General features: G+C 38.8%; 2 protein-coding genes across 2 annotated transcripts in view; one reads left to right on the top strand and one right to left on the bottom strand.

Annotated features, from left to right (window-relative positions):
• The window catches only part of ERCC8 (ERCC excision repair 8, CSA ubiquitin ligase complex subunit), a 53,228-nt gene extending 34,638 nt beyond the window's left edge, over positions 1–18,590 (bottom strand). Inside the window, 2 exon segments of the mRNA XM_032144759.2 lie at positions 4,032–4,127; positions 18,468–18,590. Of these exon segments, the coding sequence (XP_032000650.1) occupies positions 4,032–4,127; positions 18,468–18,544 (173 nt within the window). The 5' untranslated portion in view covers positions 18,545–18,590.
• A 106-nt stretch (positions 18,591–18,696) lies between these two features.
• NDUFAF2 (NADH:ubiquinone oxidoreductase complex assembly factor 2) overlaps positions 18,697–21,617 on the top strand; it is a 216,035-nt gene continuing 213,114 nt past the window's right edge. Inside the window, exon 1 of the mRNA XM_032145426.2 lies at positions 18,697–18,918. Coding sequence (XP_032001317.1) covers positions 18,792–18,918 — 127 coding nt within the window. The 5' untranslated portion in view covers positions 18,697–18,791. The remainder of the gene's footprint in view (positions 18,919–21,617) is intronic.

Genomic DNA, 21,617 nt, shown 5'->3' on the forward strand with positions numbered 1-21,617 from the left:
TCATTTCTGAGGTTTTCTAATAACATTATTCTTTCATTTATTATATGTTTATAAAACAACTTTACCTAGTTTTGAAATATTAGGTTAGAGTTCTCATCTGTTTTATAGACACTTCTTTCCGGTGTGACTTCACTCTCTGTAGCAGCTTTAGTCCACTTCTTATTCTCTTTGTTTTTATAATGATTTTGTAGGAACTTTGACCTTAATCCTACTCTTTGGCTCATTTTTATGTAAAATTAATTTTCTTAACCTTTTGGAATGGAGGCTTGATTTACGATAATGTTTAAATATTATATATTAAAACATCCTCTTCTTCCCTTAAAAATTTTTTTTGGGGGGTAAGATTTCAAAACATGGAAGCTTACTTTCAGAGATTTCCTGTTTCTGTTCACCTTCCCAATTTTATCCGGGACATCTTTTTCCTTTGTTTCTATTGTCTCTGTATTGCTCAATTTGGATTCTATTTCCAGCAGTTTTCCTCAGTATATAGTTCTGTACTGGAGGCGCACTTTGACTGGTTAGCTCTTTGGAAGATATTAGAGTCCAGACTGCTATAGCTCCTTCTGGTCTTACCATAGACCACTCAAACATACCTACAATTAGAGTATGCCATCTTCTCCCAGTTTGAGCTGCTGTAGTCAAATTTGCTTGCTAAGCTTTCAACCAACCTGTTGGTTAATTTGGACTTATCCAGGTATATCAGGTGCCTTATCGCTTTTTACTGCCTCCTCTAGCAAAAAGGCTGGTAGTGCACAGATCTTTTAGTTTTCAGTGGTTTGTTCCCACTTATTCACAGTTTGGGGTTTGTAGGGATACTTCATGACCTAGTTTGGTTGTAAGTGTTAATCTGGTTTTTTCTATTTGCAATTTTTAGTCTCTTTATGTGTTTTAATGGAGAACTAAAGGAACGTTAAAAACTGCATTGACATCGTCATCTTTTGTTTTTCTTTTTTTTATCTTTTTTTTTTTTTTTTGAGAAGTCTCGCTCTGTAGCCCAGACTGGAGTACAGTGGCATGATCTCGGCTCACTGCAACCTCTGCCTCCCGGGTTCAAGCGATTCTCCTGCCTCAGCCTCCAGAGTAGCTGGGATTACGGGCACACGCCACTGCACCTGGCTAATTTTTTCTATTTTTAGTAGAGATGGGGTTTTACCACGTTGGCCAGGCTGGTCTTGAACTCCTGACCTTAGGTAATCCGCCTGGCTTGGCCTCCCAAAGTGCTAGGATTACAGGTGTGAGCCACTGCGCCCGGCCTGTCATCTTTCAAGAATGGCACCCAAACTACAGTTTTTGGCACTACATTCACTGAGTATTTTGATTGAAAGATTTTCACCTGATTTTGAACAAAATGCAATTAAATGTAGAGCCAGTGCTATTTAACTCTCCAAGATAAGGAGCATGTGCCAGAAACAAACACACGCCTTTATTCACTGAGAAAGTCTTGTTACAAACATATCTTAGCTCCTTTAAATGGTGTGTGTAATGATGTAGTAGATTTATGTTTTAGCACAAGATCCTTATCCTGTGACCCAGTCACAAATAGTTCATGAACTAGTAGCATGTACTGATTTATAGACGTTTTTAAGATAAACTCAATACCAATTTATAAAACAATAGGGTTAATTTAAAAGTAGTTATTTGAAGGCTCAAAAATCCAATTGATGGGCAGTAAAGAAAGACTGCTAATAATGCCCTACTTAGTTATTTTAAAAAATATTCCACATTAGCTTTATTACAAACATTTTGTAGTTAAGTTACTCTAATTGTGTACATAGAGAAATATTTGTAAATTTTAACAACTACAACTTTTATTTAGATTGATAAAATGTTTGGACACAGTTGTGAGTTACATGTATACTACAACCAATTCCCAAAACACTTTTGCTTCGTAATTAATCTTCACGAAACATTGCTTTTCTTGCCATACAGATGTATTATCAATATAAAACAAAATTATGTTAAAAGTTGAACTTTTAATCTTAATTGATATGGTATTTACAATAATGTCAGATGTTTTGACTATGTTAAAATGGCTTCCAAAAGCTTTTCTCTGATTCCATTAACTTTCTATTTGAAGTATCTGATGGCACTGACACTGTTGAACTATGAGATACTTTTTGCTGATAGAATATGAAGAGATATGGTTTCATGTTTTTATATAGACAAGAAAACTTAGTATTAAAGATGAATGAAATTAACTTAGAAGAATTTAAAAGGTATAAAAGAAAATTCAAGCTTCACAGAGTGATACGCAAATGCACCCTCTGCAGTTGCGCCTGTTAAACTGTAATTTTCAGATACTTTTTGTAAAATAACACCTTACTTTGAAATCTCTGCCAGATTTGTGTATTCTGTCTGGTTTCCAATCTGATTTTCAGTGACATCTTTACAGCTCTCATGGTGGATGGTAAATATTAACAGGTATTTTGAACAAGTTATATACACATCATTTTTTTAGTTTTCCACAGAATGTACACTTCCCTTTTTATATCTCTTGTTGCTATCAAAAGAGGTTAATGCAAAACACAAGTCTTAGCAAACAATGAAATAGTTGTAGACTTTTACCGTGCAATAAAGTGGAAAACCACTGTAGCAAGAGTCTTCAGACTTTTCCCTATGTGCTGTACTAAAAGATGCCTCATCTGCATTTCTCAAATATATTTCATGCACATATAATTTGTAACTTCCCACATTTCTCACTAACTCTGCCAACTGGTAGTCTACTGGCTTCTTATACATCACAGGCCACACAACTGATTACTACACCAAGTGGCTGGCTGGAGTAACAGTATTGAATACTTTCCTGACCAGCATCTAAACCCAAAAGTCAGCTATCTCCTGCTGCTCATGTCTGCATGTTTCATAAGTGAGTGTCCCCCCGGCTGTCCTTGAATAGAAGGTGTTATACTGAGCCTGGAAAAGGTCAGGAAAAAGAAAAGAATTATTACTCGTCATCTTTTAGATTTAACCACACGCTAAAGTAAGATGTTTCTCATATACTAGTAGATGAGACCATGGTGGAAGCTGGAAGTAAAAAGTGGAAGTTTATCAAATCTGTTCTGACTTGACTTAATGTATTAATAATAACATTTTGGTATAAAATAAAAATTCTGGGGCAAATGCTAAACATACCATAACACCACAAACTGTTTCCTTTAGTTAATGCTATATGTGGCCTAATTATAGGCCACATGAAACATACCATAATACAAACTGCTTCCTTTAGTTAATGCTATATGTGGCCTAATTGTAGGCCACATGAAAGGTTTTGTATGGTCTTTTAAGAGTAATGCAGTGTTATGACGAATTGTAAGTAGAAGAATATGTTCAGAATTGCATTTTTCAAAGCATTTTGGCTGCTGTGTACAGACTGGGCTGAAAGGAGTAAAAGTATATGTAATACTGCTTTTGATTAATAGTGGCAGCAGTGGTGGCAACCGTTTATGATGTGCCAGGTCTTACGCTAATCATGTTGTGCATATTATCTCAATTAATCCTCAAAACAAAATTGTTAGGTAGGTACTATTGTTCCCATTGTATAGCTAAGGCAACTGATAATTCGAAAGGTTAGGTAAATTGTTCAAGGTCACAAAGCTGGTAAGTGGTAAAGCCAGGAAGAACTCAAATATAATTCTTATTTGTTTCTAATCTAATTCTTCAAAAGGGTCTTCCACTTTTTATATTTATTTTACCATTAGACTTTTTTGAGAGTAGCAACTATGTTTTAAAATAGCACCTAAAGACACACTCTAGCACCTAAAAGCCCTCTGCATCCAAAAGAAGTTCAATGTTTGTTAATTTAACAATAAGTAAATATTTATATTAAAGTAGCTTGGAAATGTTTATTTGACAACATTTGGTAGGTTTGATGTTTTGTATTTATTTGAAATTAATAATGCCAGATTCAAAAATGCTACAATTTAGGATTTTCATTAATTTTAATGAAACTTCTACATCATTAATCTGAAAAAGCAGGTTTTACTGCATTTCACTTAGAAAGAAAAATGATTATACAAGTATAATAAACTTACTATCTCCCTTCAACAGGTTCAATGTCAAGGGTGTTAATTCCACCGCCGTGGATTCTTTCAACATCTCTGTCTTTATTTAATTCCAGTCCCAAAACTCTTTAAAATAAAAGGGGGAGAAAGAAATTAACAAGTAATTTAACATTTAAAAATTTCTTATTTAACCAAGATTACTTATAGCACAAAAATCACAAGGAATGTCTACATCTTCTACCACACATCCTAATGTATTTATAGATTTTTAGAGATCTTGTATAAATGCTTAAAATATCAACAGTAGTAACAATTACATGCAAACTTTTAAAGGTATTTAGAGACTGAAAGTTGTATGAAAAAAGTTAAATTCTGATAAATGTAGCTGAGGACATCTTAATGGACAAAAGCATAAATTACAGGATTAAAAAAATTCCTTGAAATGTTTCTTAAAGATGAATAGAAATAAAAAATGAGTATGGGCTGGGTGCAGTGGCTCATGCCTGTAATCCTAGCGCTTTGGGAGGTGGAGGTGAGAAGACTGCCTGAGACCAGGAGTTGGAAAGCATCCCAGGCAATACCCCATCTCTACAAAAAAATAAAATAAAAATAAGCTGGGTATGGTGGTGGGACTGAGGCAGGAAGATTGCTTGAGCCCAGGAGTTCGAGGATGCAGTGAATCATGATCACTTCATTGCACTCCAGCCTGGGTGACAGAGTGAGATCCTGTCTTAAAAGAAAAGAGACTATGTTCAACTTAACCTTTATGTGTATTTAAATAAAGCCACTTAAATATCAATACAAATAATTAACAAGTACTCTCACAAACTAAGACAAATGACATTTCTGATATTTTATAACTGTAAACCATCATTATCCTGGTGAGCATATTATTAACATTAAATGAGTTTGTATATAAAAGGTGCTAATTACAATGCCTAGTACATTGTAAGTGTCTAGCGAATATTAACTATTTGAATCTGTCTTAATCTGTTGGCTGTTATTAGCATCTACACTAATTTAACCAGAATTATTTCTAAATTCATTACTGATAAAAATAATGCTAGTTTAAATATCAAATTATAAATTTTTGGCCTATAAAATTGTCAGTTTTTTAAAAAGATAACAATGCACAATGCTGGAAAGGCATAAACTGATACTTTCATTCATTGACATTAGTACAAGTAATTATAAGCATTTTGGAAATCATTTTAGCAGTATAAAGTATCTGATTTGAAGATATACATGGCCCTTTGTCTTCTAGACATTACATATAGTACAACAATGAGAAGCAGGCAGGTGCAGTGGCTCATGCCTGTAATCCTAGTACTCTGGGAGGCCGAGGTGGGCGGATCACCTGAGGTTAGGAGTTCGAGACCAGCCTGGCCAACATGGCTAAACCCTGTCTCTACTAAAAATCCAAAAATTAGGCTAGGTGCGGTGGCTCATGCCTGTTATTCCAGGACTTTGGGAGGCCAAGGATCATGAGGTTACAAGATTGAGACTATTCTGGCCAACATGGTGAAACCCCGTCTCCACTAAAAATACAAAAATTAGCTGGGCGTGGTGGCGTGTGCCTGTAATCCCAGCTACTCGGGAGGCTGAGGTAGAAGAATCACTTCAACCTGGGAGGCAGAGGTTGCAGTGAGCCAAGATCACACCACTGCACTCCAGCCTGGGTGACAAGAGCGAGACTCCGTCTCAAAACAAAAACAAAAACAAAAACAAACTAAAAAATGAGCCAGGCCTAGTGGCGTATGCCTGTAATCCCAGAGGCTGAGGCAGGAGAATCGCTTGAACCCAGGAGGCAGAGGTTACAGTGAGCTGAGATCGCGCCACTGCACTCCAGCCTGGGTGACATTTATCACAATACATTTATATACATTGCAATTTAGCCTTAGGTTTAAATATCCAGACTAACAGTAATGAGTTATCTGACTTTGATCAATATCAATAACAGCTAATATAAAAAGCCAGGCTGGGCATGGTGGCTCATGCCTGTAATCCCAGCACTTTGGGAGGCCAAGGAGGCCGGACCATTTGAGGTCAGGGATTCAAGATCAGCCTGGTCAACATGGTGAAACCCCGTCCCTACTAAAAATACAAAAAAATTAGCCAGGCGTGGTGGCGCATGCCTGTAATCCCAGCTACTCAGGAGGCTGAGGTGGGAAAATTGCTTGAACTCAGGGGACGGAGGTTGCAGTAAGCTGAGATCACTCTATACTCCAACCTGGGTGACAAAGCAAGCAAGACTCCATCTCAAAAAAAAAAAAAAAAAAAAAAAAAAAGCCTACTACTCATTGTAATAGGTAGTAATAAGAAGTGTAATAAGTGGTAGTCCCAGGAGTGGTGATTATTATTAAATGCATCTCCTGATTATAAGATTAATAGAAGAGTAATTTGCCCAAGGTCACACAGCTAATATTTGGCTGAGCTGCATTTGAACTTTAACATTAATTTTTTTTTAATTTACTTTTAGAGATAGGGTCTTCCTCTGTCACCCAGGCTGGAGTGCAATGGCAAAATCATAGTTCACTATAGCCTCAAACTCCTGGGCTTAAGGGATCCTCTTGCCTCAGCCTCCCAAATAGCTAGGACTACAATTGCATGTTACCACACCTGGCTAAGTTTTGGTATTTTTTTGTAGAGATGAAGTATTGCTATGTTGCCCAGGCTGGTTTGGAACTCCTGGCCTCAAGCAATCCTCTCACCTTCGCCTCCCAAAGTACTGGGATTACAGGTGTGAGCCACCATATCAGGCCCTGAACTTTGACATTCTTTCCCCAGACCACTATGCTGTTCTGTCATTTCTGAACTTCAATATTTCATTGAAAATTTTTTTTTCATATTTTTCCACTGAAATTGCCATTTTTCTGAAAATATTTTTCCATATGATCATTTTTCAAATTACAACAGAATATATGCTCTTTGTAACAAGTAAAACAGTATCATTCAAACATGCATAAAGGTAATCATCTTTTCCTTTAGCTCCCTCTTCCTAACAGTAAGAAGCATGGCTCCCATTACTATCAATATATTTATCAATCCCCCTGTATGTAACCAATCTCCCATCTCCACTACCATCCCCTCCCCCAACAGCTTGGACTCTGATTTCTGTCTCCTCTAAAATCCTTATCACCTAATTTGTATGTCCTCACACTTAAACTACTTCCTCAACCTGCTCAGGCTCTGAAATTCCACTCTAGGAAACCTAATTCCACACTAAGTGAGAAAACCTACCTCTGCCCAACATAATGACTTCAGGACTGAATTGTCTGTGAAGTAGAAGGAGAGTTTAAGATGAAGGGAAAAGGGCAATAATACTCTAAAGGGAAAGAGAGGTGGGGAGTGGCAGGAGGCAAGGTGTACAAAACACAGGTGAACATAGCTGGCCTGAGACTGCTACCCTTAGAAAGTTCTGCTTGCAAGATTGGCTCCTGGGATTTCAGGAGGGTGCCCACCATGACCGGGTAAGAATGGCTCACTGTGCCTCAAGTATTTGAGAAAACAATGTGCTTTATGATGAATACCTGCTCTACTTCTGGGAGTCTGGAATTTTGGTACATGCTAGATAGAGGGTGCCTTTATGAACAGTACCCAGTAAAAACCTTCAACATTGAGTCTCTAATGAGCTTCCCTGATAGACATTTCACATATGTTGTCATAATTTGTTGCTAAAGGAATAGAGTGTGTCCTGTGTGACTCCACTGGGAAAGGATTCTTGGAAGCCTGTGCCTGGTTTCCTCCACACTTTGCCCATGCACCTATTCCCTTTGCTGAGTTTATCTTGTATCCTTTCACTGTAATAAATCACAGTCATGAGTAATTGAGTCATGAGTAAATGCTGAGTTCTGAGTCCTTCTAGAAAATCATAAAACCTGGGGATGGTCTTGAGGACTTCCCCCAACACAATGGCATAGGAGTAGAGGGAAAAGAGAAGGGAAAATGGGTGAGGAGAGAGGAAACAGTAGACACATAAAGGAGGGAGGGTAAAAAGGGAAAGAAAGAAGAGGGAAGGCAGAAGAGCCTGGGGTAGAAGGGTAAGGAAAAAAAGCAAGCCCTGGTGTCTTTTAAAATCACCTTTCCAATCTCTTTTTTATATAAAAGCATTGCATACTGGTTATTAAAAGCTAGCATTCACTTGGCTTGCTTGGTTTCCATGCCAAACTGATTGTTAAATATTTTATAAGTCTCTTACTTCTTCTATGGCATATGCTTGCCCAAATTTTCTATTTAATTTCAGTTTTTACCTTTTATTTTTGTTTTAATGTTTTAAATGGCCTTTATAGGATGTATATTATATGTATGTATATCTATGTATGCATTTTTTCCTTTTTTTCTTTTCTTTTTTTTTTTTTTTTTGAGATGGAGTCTCGCTTTGTCACCCAGGCTGGAGTGCTGTGGCGCAATCTCGGCTCACTGCAACCTCCACCTCCCAGGTTCAAGTGATTCTCCTGCCTCAGCCACCTGAGTAGCTGGGATTACAGGCATCTGCCACCACACCTGGCTAATTTTTGTATTTTTAGTAGACATGGGGTTTCACCATGTTGGCCAGGCTGGTCTCAAACTCCTGACCTCAGGTGATTCACCTCCTTGGCCTCCCAAAGTGCTAAGATTACAGGTGTGAGCCACCACGCCCAGCCCCTGTATTTTCTAATATATATATATAACTTAGTTTTTGTTTTACTTTTTTGAATTTTTAGAATTTTTTATATCAATAGGTTTTGGGGGGAACAGGTGGTGTTTGGTTACATAAGTTCTTCAGTGGTGATTTCTGAGATTTTGGTGCACCCATCACCTGAGCAGTATATACTGTACCCAATGTGCAGTCTTTTAACCTTCACCCCCCTTCCACCCTTTCCCCCGAGTCCCCAAAGTCCACCGTATCATTCTTATGCCTTTGTGTCCTCCATAGCTCAGCTCCCACTTATGAGTGAGAACATACAATGTTTGGTTTTCCATTCCTGAGTTTCTTCACGTACACTATGGTCTCCAATTCCACCCAAGTCACTGTAAAAGCCATAATTTCATTCCTTTTTATGGCTCAGTAGTATTCCATGATACACACACACACACACACACACACACACACACACACCCCACATTTTCTTTATCCACTTGTTGATTGATATCCATTTGGGCTGGTTCTATATTTTTGTACTTGCGAATTGTGCTGTTATAAACATGCATGTGCGAGTATCTTTTTTGTATAATGACTTCTCTTCCACTAGGTAGATACCTGGGAGTGGGAATGCTGGATCAAATGGTAGTACTACTTTTAGTTCTTTAAGAAATCTCCACACTGTTTTCCATAGTGGTGGTACTAGTTGACATTCCCACTGGCAATGTAAAAGTGTTCCCTTTTCACCATATCCATGCCAACGTCTACTATATTTTGATTTTTTGATTATGGTTATTCTTGCAGGACTAAGGTAGTATCACATTGTGGTTTTGATTTGCACATCTCTGATCATTAGTGATGTTGAGCATTTTGTCATGTTTGGTGGCCATTTGTATATCTTCTTTTGAGAACTGTCTATCCATGTCAGCCCACTTTTTGTTGGGATTATCTTTTTCTTGATTTGAGTTCCTTGAATATTCTGGATATTAGTCCTTTGTTGGACGTATAGATTGTTAAGATTTTCTTCCACTCTGTGGGTTGTCTGTTTACTCTGCTGATTATTTCTTTTGCTGTGCAGTTTAATTAAGTCCTATCTATTTATCTTTGTTTTTGTTGTGTTTGCTTTTCGGTTCTTGGTCATGAAGTCTTTGCCTAGGCCAATGTCTAGAAGGGTTTTATCAATGTTATCTTCTAGAATTTTTATGGCTTCAGGTCTTAGATTTTAAGCCTTTGATCCATCTTGAGCTGATTTTTGTAGAAGGTGAGAGACGAAGATCCATTTTCATTTTCCTCCATGTGGCTTGCCAATTGTCCCAGGACTATTTGTTGAATAGGGTGTCCTTTCCCCACTTTAGGTTTTTGTTTGCTTTGCTGAAGATCAGCTAGCTGTAAGTATTTGGCTTTACTTATGGGTTCTCCACTCTGTTCCATTGGTCTATATGCCTATTTTTATACCAGTAGCATGCTGTTTTGGTGACTATGGCCTTATAGTATAGTTTGAAGAAGGGTAAGGTGATGCCTCCAGATTTGTTCTTTTTGCTTAGTCTGGTTTTGGCTACGCAGGCTCTTTTTTCCTAGTTCTGTGAAGAATGATGGTGGTATTTGATGGAAGTTGCATTGAATTTGCAGATTGTTTTTGGCAGGATGGTTATTTTCGCAATATTGATTCTACCCATCCGAACATAGAATTCAGCTGTGTTTCCATTTGTTTGTGTCGTCCATGATTTCTTTCAGCAGTGTTTTGTCTTGTAGAGGTCTTTTACCTCCCTTGTTAGGTATATTCCTAAGTATTTTTTTTTTTCTTTTTTGAAGCTATTATAAAGGGGTTGAGTTTTTGATTTGATACTCAGCTTGGTCACTGTTGGTGTATAGCAGAGCTACTGACTTGTGTACATTAATTTTGTATCCTGAAACTTTGCCGAATTCATTTACCAGTTCTAGGAGCTTTTTGGATGAGTCTTTAGGGTTTTCTAGGTATACAGTCATGTTATCAGCAAACAGCAACAGTTTTACTTCCTCTTTACTGATTTGGGTGTCCTTGATTTCTTTCTCTTGTCTGATTGCTCTGGCTGGGACTTCCAGCACTATGTTGAATAGAAGTGGTGAAAGTGGGCATCCTTGTCTTGTTTCAGTTCTCAGGGGGAATGCTTCCCAACTTTTCCCCTTTCAGTATAATGTTGGCTGTGAGTTTGCTATAGATGGCTTTTATTACCTTAAGGTATGTCATTTCTATGCTGATTTTGCTGAGGGTTTTAATCATAATGGGATGCTGGATTTTGTCAGATGCTTTTTCTACATCTATTGAGATAATCATGTGATTTTTTTTAAAATTCTGTTTGTGTGGTGTATCACCTTTATTGACTTGCATATGTTAAACCATCCCTGGTATGAAACCCACTTGATCATGGTGGATTATATTTTTTATATGCTGCTGGATTTGGTTAGCAAGTATTTTGTTGGGGGTTTTTGCATCTATGTTCATCAGGGATGTTGGTCTGCAGTTGTCTTTGTTATGCTCTTTCCTGGTTTTGGTATTAGCATGATATTGCCTTCACAGGATGATTTAGGGAGGAATCTCTCTTTATCTTTTGGAACAGTGTCAATAGGATTGATACAAATTCTTCTTTGAATGTCTGATATAATTCAGCTGTGAGTCTGTACCTAAACTTTTTTTGGTAACTTTTTTTTTTTTTTTTTTTGAGACAGAGTCTTGCTGTTGCCCAGGCTGGAGTGCGGTGGAACGATCTTGGCTCACTGCAGGCTCCGCCCCCCCGGGGTTCACACCATTCTCCTGCCTCAGCCTCCCGAGTAGCTGGGACTACAGGCGCCCGCCACCTCGTCTGGCTAATTTTTTTTTTGTATTTTTAGTAGAGGCGGGGTTTCACTGTGTTAGCCAGGATGGTCTCGATCTCCTGACCTCGTGATCTGCCCGCCTCGGCCTCCCAAAGTGCTGGGATTACAGGCGTGAGCCACCGCGCCCGGCCAACTTGGTAACTTTTTTATTACCATTTCAATCTCATTGCTTGCTGCTGGTCTGTCCAGGGTTTCTATTTTTTCCTAGTTTAATCTAGGAATGTTGCATATTTCCAGGAATTCATTCATCTCCTCTAAGTTTTCTAGTTTATGTGCATAAAGATGCTGATAGTAGCCTTGAATGATCTTTTGTATTTCTGTAGTAAGGGTTGTAATATGTCCCACTTTGTTTTTAATTGAACTTACCGGATCTTCTCTCTTCTTTTGTTAGTTAATCTTGCTAATGGTCTATCAATTTTATTTATCTTTTGAAAGAACCAGCTTTTTGTTGCATTTATCTTTTGTATTTTGTTGTTGTTGTTCTTTCAATTTATTTCTGCTCTGATCTTGGTTACTTCTTTTCTTCTGTTGGGTTTGGGTTTGGTTTGCTGTTTCTCCAGTTCCTTGAGGTATGCCCTTAGATTGTCTATCTGCGCTCTTTTAGACTTCTTGAGGTATGCATTTAATGGTATGAACTTTCATCTTAGCACCACTTTTGCTGTATCCCAGAGGTTTTGATAGATTGTGTCACTATTATCATTCAGTTCAAGGAATTTTTAAATTTCCATCTTGATGTCAGGTATTCTATGTCAATTTTTTGTATTTATGTGAATCCTTTTCCCCTAAGGTGTGTGATCCTTTGGGGGTGTTAAACAACCTTGTTTTATCATATTACCAGAATTGTTTTTCTGATTACTTCTCATTTGGGTAGACTATGTCAGAGGGAAGATCTGGGACTCAAGGGCTGCTCTGCAGATTCTTTTGTCCCACGAGGTGCTCCCTTGATTTGGTGCTCTCCTCCTTCGCCTAAGGTTGGGGCTTCCTGAGAGCCAAACTGCAGTGATTGTTATTTCTCTTTTGTATCTAGCCAACCAGCAGGGCTACCAGGGTCTGGTTGGTACAGGGCAGTTTCTGCAAAGAGTCCTGTGATGTGATCTGTCTTTAGGTCTCTCAGCTGTGGATACCAGCACCTGCAACCGTAGAGGCGGCAGGGGAGTGAAGTGGCCTCTATGAGGGCCCTTGGTTGTATTTTTGTTAAATGCGCTCGTTTTGTGTTGGTTGGCCTCCAGCCAGGAGGTGGCACTTTCAAGAGGGCATCAGCTGCAGTAGTATAGAAAGGATACAAGCTTGCCCTAGGGTCAGGGGGTGGGCAGGCCCATACAGCTCCCAGGAGATTATGTCTTTTGTCCTCAGCTGCCAGGGCAGGTAGAGAAAAACCATCAGGTGGGAGCAGGGTTAGGCATGTCTGAGCTCAGATCTCCTTGGGTGGGGCTTGCTGTTGCTGCTGTGGTGGATGGGGGCATGGTTCCCAGGCCAATGGAGTTATGTTCCCAGGGGGATTATGGCTGCCTCTGCTGTGTCACACAGGTCACCAAGGAAGTTGGGGAAGGCTGGCAGCCAAAGGACTCACCCAGCTCCCATGCAACCTGCAGTCTGAAGGGCTGGTTTCACTCCCACTGTGCCCCTACAACAGCTCTGAGTTTATTTCCAGCAGGGCTGAGGACTTGCCCCAGGCTTTAAGCCTCCCAGCTGAGAAAGCCAGCCAACTCACAGTTCCTTGGCTGTCCCGTAGTGCCTGCAGCGGCAATCCACCTCCTTCAAAGGGTCTGTGGATCCTCTCAGCTTTCCTGGAGTGTTCCTGTGGTAGTTCTTATAGCAACAGTTCACGATATGCATCTCCATACACTGCTTTGTCCATCCGAGTGGGAGCTGCCAAGTTAGTCCTGCCTCCTATCCACCATTTCCTCTCATTCTCCTGTTTTAGTGTCTTAAGATGGCTACATATTCTTTTTGTTCAATGAGTTAATATGTATGCGTGTGTGTGTGTGTGTGTATATACATATTTTTTTTTTAGGTTATGAAGTTTCATTGAATATAAGTTTCTCTGGATTCCCTATGTTGTAGAAGTGGTTATTCTTCTTTTCCTTGATTTCCAATTTGTAACTTCAATTTTCATTTCATCTTTGATTCTGGAGTTTTCTGAAATGTAATTCTGAATTTCCAAAACATGAGAGGTGGTGGTGATGTTACCATGAATTGATTTATTTCCAGTTTCTATAGCTTATGATCAAAGAATGTGGCCTGTAAGATAGCTACCTTTTTGAATTTGTTAAAGTTTAAGTTTACTTAGTGGCGAAGAACAATTTTGGTAAATGTACCACTGACTTACAAAAAGTATGTACATTCTCCATTTAAGGGATGTAAAGTCATGTATCTACTAAATCTAGTTTGTTGTTTATTCATTTCCTCCAAATATATGTAGCTTTATATAATGTCCTTCTTTAAAATGTTTGGTGCTTTTAACCTTAAATCTTACCTTATCTAATATTTGTAGCGATGTCCACATTTTGTTTACAGTTGTCTGATCTCCCCTTATCCTTTAACTTTTTAACTATTTAAGAATTTTGTAAAGTATTTTAAAATATTTCAACAATGTATTTATGAGAAACAGCTTTTAGCTTTATTTTGTTTTAAAAACTAATCTGATAATATAGGCTTCTTAATGGAAGAAATCAGCCTGTGCACCTTTGTTATGACATCTGATATACTTGGTATTATTCCTTCTTTACTTAATGTCATGGTTTCTTCTTTTACCTTTACTTTTGCTAGTTTAATGAAGTTGCTATTCATTTCCATCTTGTCAATCGAGAAGTGTCTAAAAAAAAATTTAGCAGCCATATTATATATTTCCAGCTCATTTATTATTATATATTTACATTTAATCATACACACACTGCAAGGTTCATAAGTTTCCTCTCCTCTTCACCTTTAATGTACCTTCGGATTTTATTCAAATACATTTGTTTTTTGATTAACGTTCTTTCCTAATTTTTTTCCTGAAGGGAAATGGGGTAAAATATTTCTATGAATCTTAGCACAAAGATATTTCTTCTGATAGACTGGTTTGTTTGGATTCCCCGGTTGCAATACTTCTTTTTTTATTTTTAGATAACTTTTAGTTGCTTTTTGAGACAGAGTCTCGCTCTGTCACCCAGGCTGGGTGACCATATCCCGGTGACTCTTGTGAAGCTGAGGCAGGGGGATCACTTTAGCCTAGGAGTTCAGGACCACCCTGGGCAAAACAGTGAGGCCCCATCTCTAAAAATAAAAAAAAGCTTGAGCAAGCCATTGTGCACACACTTGAAACAGATGTTAAAATAGAAAGTCTCAGCAAAGAAATAGAAGACATAAAAACCAAATGGAAATTTTAGTTTTCAATATAAAATTATTTTAACTTAATGTATTCACTAACAGATTGGAGATGGCAGAGGAAAGAATCTGTGAACTTGAAGATAGATCCATTAAAATTATACAATCTAACAACATAGAGGAAAAAAGATCGGTGGGAAAAAGAATAGAGCCTTAGGGACCAGAGGAACAATTATAAAAATATCTTTGTCATTGGAGGTCTAGAAGGAGAAGAGAAAGAGTGTAGATTTGAAAAAATATTGGAAAAAAATGGCTGGAAAGTTCCCAAGTTTATGGAAAAACAAGTTCAAGAAGCAGAATGAACCCTGACTAGGATAAATCCAGAGAGATCTGCAACCAGACACATCATAATTAAACTGCTGAAAACTAAAGACGAAATCTTCAAAGCAACCAGAGAAAAATGATAAATTACCTATAGGAAAACAATGATTTGAATGGCTGCAGATTCCTTTTCAGAAACCATTAGACCTACTCTAAAAAAATTGATAACCTATGTTCTTCAGAGAGAAGAAAAAGATATAAGAAGGAAATTTGAGACATCAGGAATAAAGAGACAGCAACAGAAATAACTATCTGGTTAAATATAATAGGCTATTCTTTTCCTTAAAATATGATTGATGGTTGGAAAAAATTATAATGTCTGATGGAGTATATAATGTATATAAATATAAAATATAAGACAACAATATATACGGTGCAGAGGAAAGGGTGATAAGGTTTCTATATGCCAAATGAAGCAGTAAAACAATGAAATGATCCAAAGTAGAAAATGAAAAGTATGTATTTTATAATTCCTAGAGCAACCACTAAAAAATTATACAAGAAGATATAGTCAAAATCATAGTATATAAAATAGAATACTAAATAATGTTCAAATAGTCAAATGAAAGCAGGAAAGGGGAAACATAAATATAGAGCAGCTAGCACTCTCACCTGTTAGTGGTGGGACTGGAAAATGCTTTTGGAAAACTGTCGGTTTCTTAAAAAGTAAAGGATATATCTAGTAGCTCCACTGTTATGCATTAACTTAAGAGAAATGAAAGCATATGTTCATACAATGACTCATACATGAATTTTCAGAGCAGCTGTAAATGTATTAGTCCTGAACTGGAAACAACTTAGATGTCCATCGACAAATGACTAGATAAACTGTGGTATATCTGCACAGTGGGATACTCCACAGCAAAAAAAAGGAATTGATACATGCAGTAACATGGAGAAATTTCAAAATAATGTAATTATGCTGAATAAAAGAAGCCAGACAAAAAAGATTCCATTTACATAAAATACTAAACATGCAAACTAATCTATAGTGACCTAAAGCAGATCAGTGGTTTCCTGAGAAGGAAGAGGGTAAAGCAGAGAAAGAAGGGAGAGAAGGATTATAAAGGACCGTCAAAAAATTTTTAGGGTTATGGATGTTCTCTTGATTATGGTAATGGTTTCAAAAGTAAATATATGTCAAAATTCATCAAATTGTATATTCTCATTTAATGTGCAGGGTATTGTATGTCAATTATACCTCAATAAAGTTGTAAAATGTTTTTTTAGAGGGTGTAAATTGTGAACACTGCATATCAGTGTTCATGCTTTTGCCCTTACATGATGACAAGGAAGAACAGTAGACATCTCCTATGAATAAAATGGAACTATATAGATGTTTAGTTAAGCAAAAACATCACTTAATGACGGAAATATTTTTTAAAAAATTTTAGGCTGTGTGGTATCTCGCATATATAATCCCGGCACTTTAGGAGGCAAAGGCAGGAGGATCACTTCAGCCCAGGAGTTCAAGACTAGAATGGGAAACACAGGCAGACCCTATCTCTACAAAACATTTAAAAATTAGCTAGGTGTGTGGGCACATGTCTGTGGTCCCAGCTACTTAGGAGGATGAGATGGGAGGATCATTTGAGCCTGGAAAGTCGAGGCTGCAGTGAGCTGTAATTGCGCCACTGCATTCCAGCCTGGGTGACAGAGCAAGACCCTGTCTCAAAAAAAAAAAAAATTTTTTTTAAATTTTTAAATACTTTGTCTTAAACGTATAAGCAATCCTCACCTGGCATAGTCTGATATGAATTTCAGTTACCACAGTTTATTAACTGTGAGAAATAGCATAAAAGTTTGCTACTAGCTTTTCAGTTCACAAATCATTACACAAATAACATATGAATCAAAATTAGTGACCAATTTGCAATTTTACTTCTTTCAAAGTCTATGGGTGATTGGTCACTGTGCATCTGTTATTCAGTTCACACACAGGCTGCAAAGCATGGAGGTTTGTTATTAATATTTCTGTGCCCTTGAGATAAACCCATATGGAATTTTACAGATTAAAAGAGGAAATTTGCCAGAAGAATGAAAGTGCACTAAAGAAGAGTGATAATACTAGAAGTGAAACTTGCATTAAACATAAATGGAGCAAATGAAAAAAGTAGCTGCCCGTGAGAACATGCTGATTGTGGCAACAATGACACTGCCGCCATTTGAGACATTCTAGCTATGCAGACTGAGGAAATCAGTGAAGGCGAACTTAATAGACATAAATGAGGAAAAGTGGTTGTGATGAAAGGCTGATGACGTGTCAGAGGAAGTGACACTGGCAAAAAAAACACATTAAAGGAACTCTCAGAGATATTTCACAACATTGAAAACGTAACGGATAAAATGTTGGAAACTAATATTTAAATTTCTCCAGAACGCAGAACTCATATGCACCTGTGTTCTCCAAGTAAATATCTTCACAGGTTCCTCAATTAATGTGGGCAAAATTAAAAGTAAAACTTGTTTCTTCCCTTTGGAAAACCCTCTCTCAGAGTGTATTACCAACATTCAACTTCTTATACAAGACACATCTGGAAATCATTATTCATTCTTCTCTTTTCGTCATTCACGTATCCAATCAATTTCCATGGCCTGTTGATTCTATTTCTTAGACGTTGTTCAAATCTCTCCACTATCTTTATTCTACTTGGCAACTCTGTGGCCCAGGCTTCCATCAACTCTCTCCCGGACAAGTGTAATCACAACAGTTACCTAACTTGGCTCCCACTCTTGCTCAGTTGCAACCCATTCTCCAAGCAGAAAACAAAATGCAATAGCTGTTACCTTATTCTCATCTTCACACCTCTACTCAAGTACACAAGGCTCTTCCTCATCTAGTTTCTGTCTACTTCATCTCTTGTCAATGGTCCCTACCCCAATTCTCCGCTCTAGTCATTCTGAACTTTGTTCAATTCCTGGCCTGTGTCCTCTGCCTTTAATAGGCTGCCTGACACACTGTAGGAACTCACTAAATATGCAGACTGAATGAATGAACGAGTCCTTGGAGGGCAGTTATTCTTTGGAGTAACTTGAGAAGGAATACAGTACAACGAAGTATTCTTATGTAGATTTATAGTGTCTTCACCTGAGCCCGCGGGGGAACACCCCCCCCGCCCCCCGCCTGCAAGTCGTCACCAGTAAATAAAAGGGATCCTATTTTCGCAAGCCACACAGCATTAGAGGGCAAATAATAGTTTGGTGGCAGGAGAGCGAAGAGACGGGAAAGTGTGGGGCAAAGCTTACAGTCATTGGTCCAGATTCTAACTGGCCTGTTAGCCAAAAAGTAAGGTTTTCTTTACCTCCGTGTTGACTCTGCTCTCCGAAGGCGAAGAGGGTCCTCCAAACCCGTTTGTCGTGCGGACAAAAATCCCAGCATATCGTGTCCTCACATACGCTGGAGCACTGGACGTCGCCATGACAGAGCTCAGGGGCGGGACTGGAACAGCAGAGTCTCCCATTGGTCAGTCGGTGATATATCCGACCAATGGTGAGCGCCGTTACTAGAAGGGCTCCAGGATGGAGGCCGGCCTGACTTCTCCGCCTCGGTGGGCTGGGTCGGCGGCTGGAGCTTTACCCCTACTGCGGATCCCGGTGCTGGCAGCGCTGGAAACTGGGTGGACGGCATGGCTTGGTCTCAGGATTTGTTCCGCGCCTTGTGGAGATCGCTGTCAAGGGAAGTGAAGGAGCACGTGGGCACGGACCAATTCGGGAACAAATACTACTACATTCCGCAGTACAAGAACTGGAGAGGTGAGGTGGCGGCGTGGGTAGCGATTGCGTGGTCAGTAAAGGAGGGAAAAGTGAGAGCCCCTAGTCAACTAACGCATCATGCGACACTTAGGGTGTCACCGGAGAGAATTTCCCGAGTTCGTTCGCCCCTGTCGACCCCTTCACTCTGGCATCGGAGCCCTACCCAGCCCGGCTCTGGGCGCCTTGGCCCGGCCTCGTGCGTCCGCGGTCCCTAGGACCCAGCGCCTTCCCCCGGCGTGCCCCGGGCTGCTCGCGCTCTTAAGGCGCACCACTACTTTCCTCCCAGCCACGCCGGTAGAGGAGCCTCAGTTTTAGCCCTGGACTGGCGACGGAGGCAGGGAAAAGTCCACGGAAATCTTTCACCAAAGGGGCTAGGAAGGGCCAGGAGAGGGGTTTTTCGTACGCTGTTCCCCGCCTTGTGACCCAGAGCTGAGTAGTGTAATTGAAGAGGAGTATCTTCAGCGCCTCGGCTGTCCTCTTTCTTGGTGTTTACCCTTTTCGGTGGCAACCTGGCTCCAGCGCTGGCCCCATGCGCCTTCCTTACTACCAAGACTTCTCAGAAGTAGGTCCATATCCCCACAAGGCTCGCTGATTCCTTTTTCGGGAGTTTACGTTCTAAGACCCCGTTAAGCTCAATTTAAGAAACGTGGCACTAATCATGGTGTTACTGTGTAGGATTCGTGCCAAGTAGTTGAGCGGGTTGTCTGGGGAGTAAGGAGGCGTTGCTGTCCATTGAAATCACACTGTGTAGCCGCCGTCATAACCTTTTCTGTGTTGTTCCATCGCCGCATGCAGAAGATGTCAGGCTTTGGGCGAAGAGGCGTGGGTTACAATCTCAGCGTTGACACCTGGTAGCTCGGGAATCACGGAAAAAGTACTTGTCCTCTCCAAGTCTCATCATCCTCACTTGAAAGTTAGAGATAATATAAGATCAGTAATGTTGAGAAGCACTAAGACCTTTCCAAAATTATGTGACATTCATTTCCCACACATATAAAATGTATTCTGTGATTTATCACTATTAATTAATTTATTTTTGCCTAGCCTTTTTCTGTAACTTATTTTAATATTTAGACTTGTTTCCCTAATGAGCTCTTCTGTCAGGCAGGGAATATGTCTCACAAAAAAAGAAAAAAGCCTACAAAGAACATAGCATGGTATTAAGTATTTCTTGACAGGTTGCAAGCAGAGAGATGTTTCTTTTCCATAAGTTGTCAGTAAAATTAAAAATATGCAAACTGTCAGATTGAGTTTTTTTTAAATTGAAATATAATTTACATACAGTAACATTCACCCTTTATGGTGTACAGTTTTATTGTTTTTGACAAATGAGTACAGAGTAACCTCACTGGATTCAAGTAATAGAATAATTCCATCACCGTCAGAATTTCCTCTAACTCCTTAGTAGTTCATTCCCACACCCTTTGGCAACTACTGATGTGTTTTATGGGCCTATAGTTTTGCCTTTTCTAGAATATCATATAAATGGAATTATACAGGATTTAGACTTTTGAGTCTGGCTTGCTTCACATAGCATACTGTAGCTGAGATTCATCCATGTGTCAGTAGTTGTTCCTTTTTATTGCTCAGTAGTATTCCATTGTATGGGTTTGCCAGTTTATCTGTTCACAAGCTGATGGACATTAGGATGTTCCTAGTTTCTGTGATTGTGAAAAAAGCTCTACAAACATTGCCATACAGGATTTGTGTGAACGTAAGTTTTCATATCTCTTGGGTAAATATCTAGTAGTGGGATTACTGAGTTGTGTGATCAATGTGTGTTTAACTTAATGAGAAACTACCAAACTATTTTTCAAAGTAGCTGTACCATTTTGTATTCCTGCCAGCAATGCATTAAAATTCTAGTTGTTTCCACACCCTCACCAGCACTTAGTATTTTCTGATTTTTGGGTGAGTTTTTATTTTTATTTTAGCCATTTTGATAGGTGTATAATGGTATCTCATTGTGATTTTAAGTTTCATTTTTCTAATGCCTGAGGATGTTGACAGTCTTTTCATGTGCTTATTTACTATCTACAGATCTTCCGTGAAGTATAGTTCAAACCTTTTGCCCATTAAAAAATACATTTATGGCTGGGTGCAGTGGCTCATGCCTGTAATCCCACCACTTTGGGAGGCCGGGGTGGGTGGATCACCTAAGATCAGGAGTTCCAGACCAGCCTGGCCAACATGGTGAAACCCCATCTCTACTAAAAATACAAAAATTAGCTGGGCATGGTGGCATGCGCCTGTAATCCCAGCTAGTCGGGAGGCTAAGGCAGGAAAATCACTTGAACCTGGGAGGCGGATGCTGCAGTGAGCCGTTATCACACCACTGCACTCCAGCCTGGGTGACAGAGTGAGACTCCATCTCAAAAAAAAAAACCCAAAAACAACAAATATATTTATACTAGTTTTTGTATCATTCATTTCTATAGAGATACAATATCATTAAAGTTTCAAATTAACAGTCATGTCTATTCTACAATAACATGAATATTTTATTTTTACATATTCTCACTAATTTGTATATTTTCTTACATAATTGTAATTGCCTTTTGAGAGTTTTATTGAAGTATAATCGACAAAAAAATTGCCCATGCTTAAAATGTACAATTTGGTAAGTTTTGACATATGTATATATCTGTGAAACCATCAACATAGTCAAGAAAATTAACATATCCACTATCCACGACAAT

This window comes from Hylobates moloch, unplaced genomic scaffold (assembly GCF_009828535.3).
Source record: "Hylobates moloch isolate HMO894 unplaced genomic scaffold, HMol_V3 SCAFFOLD_23, whole genome shotgun sequence".
NCBI classification, from domain to species: Eukaryota; Metazoa; Chordata; class Mammalia; order Primates; family Hylobatidae; genus Hylobates; species Hylobates moloch.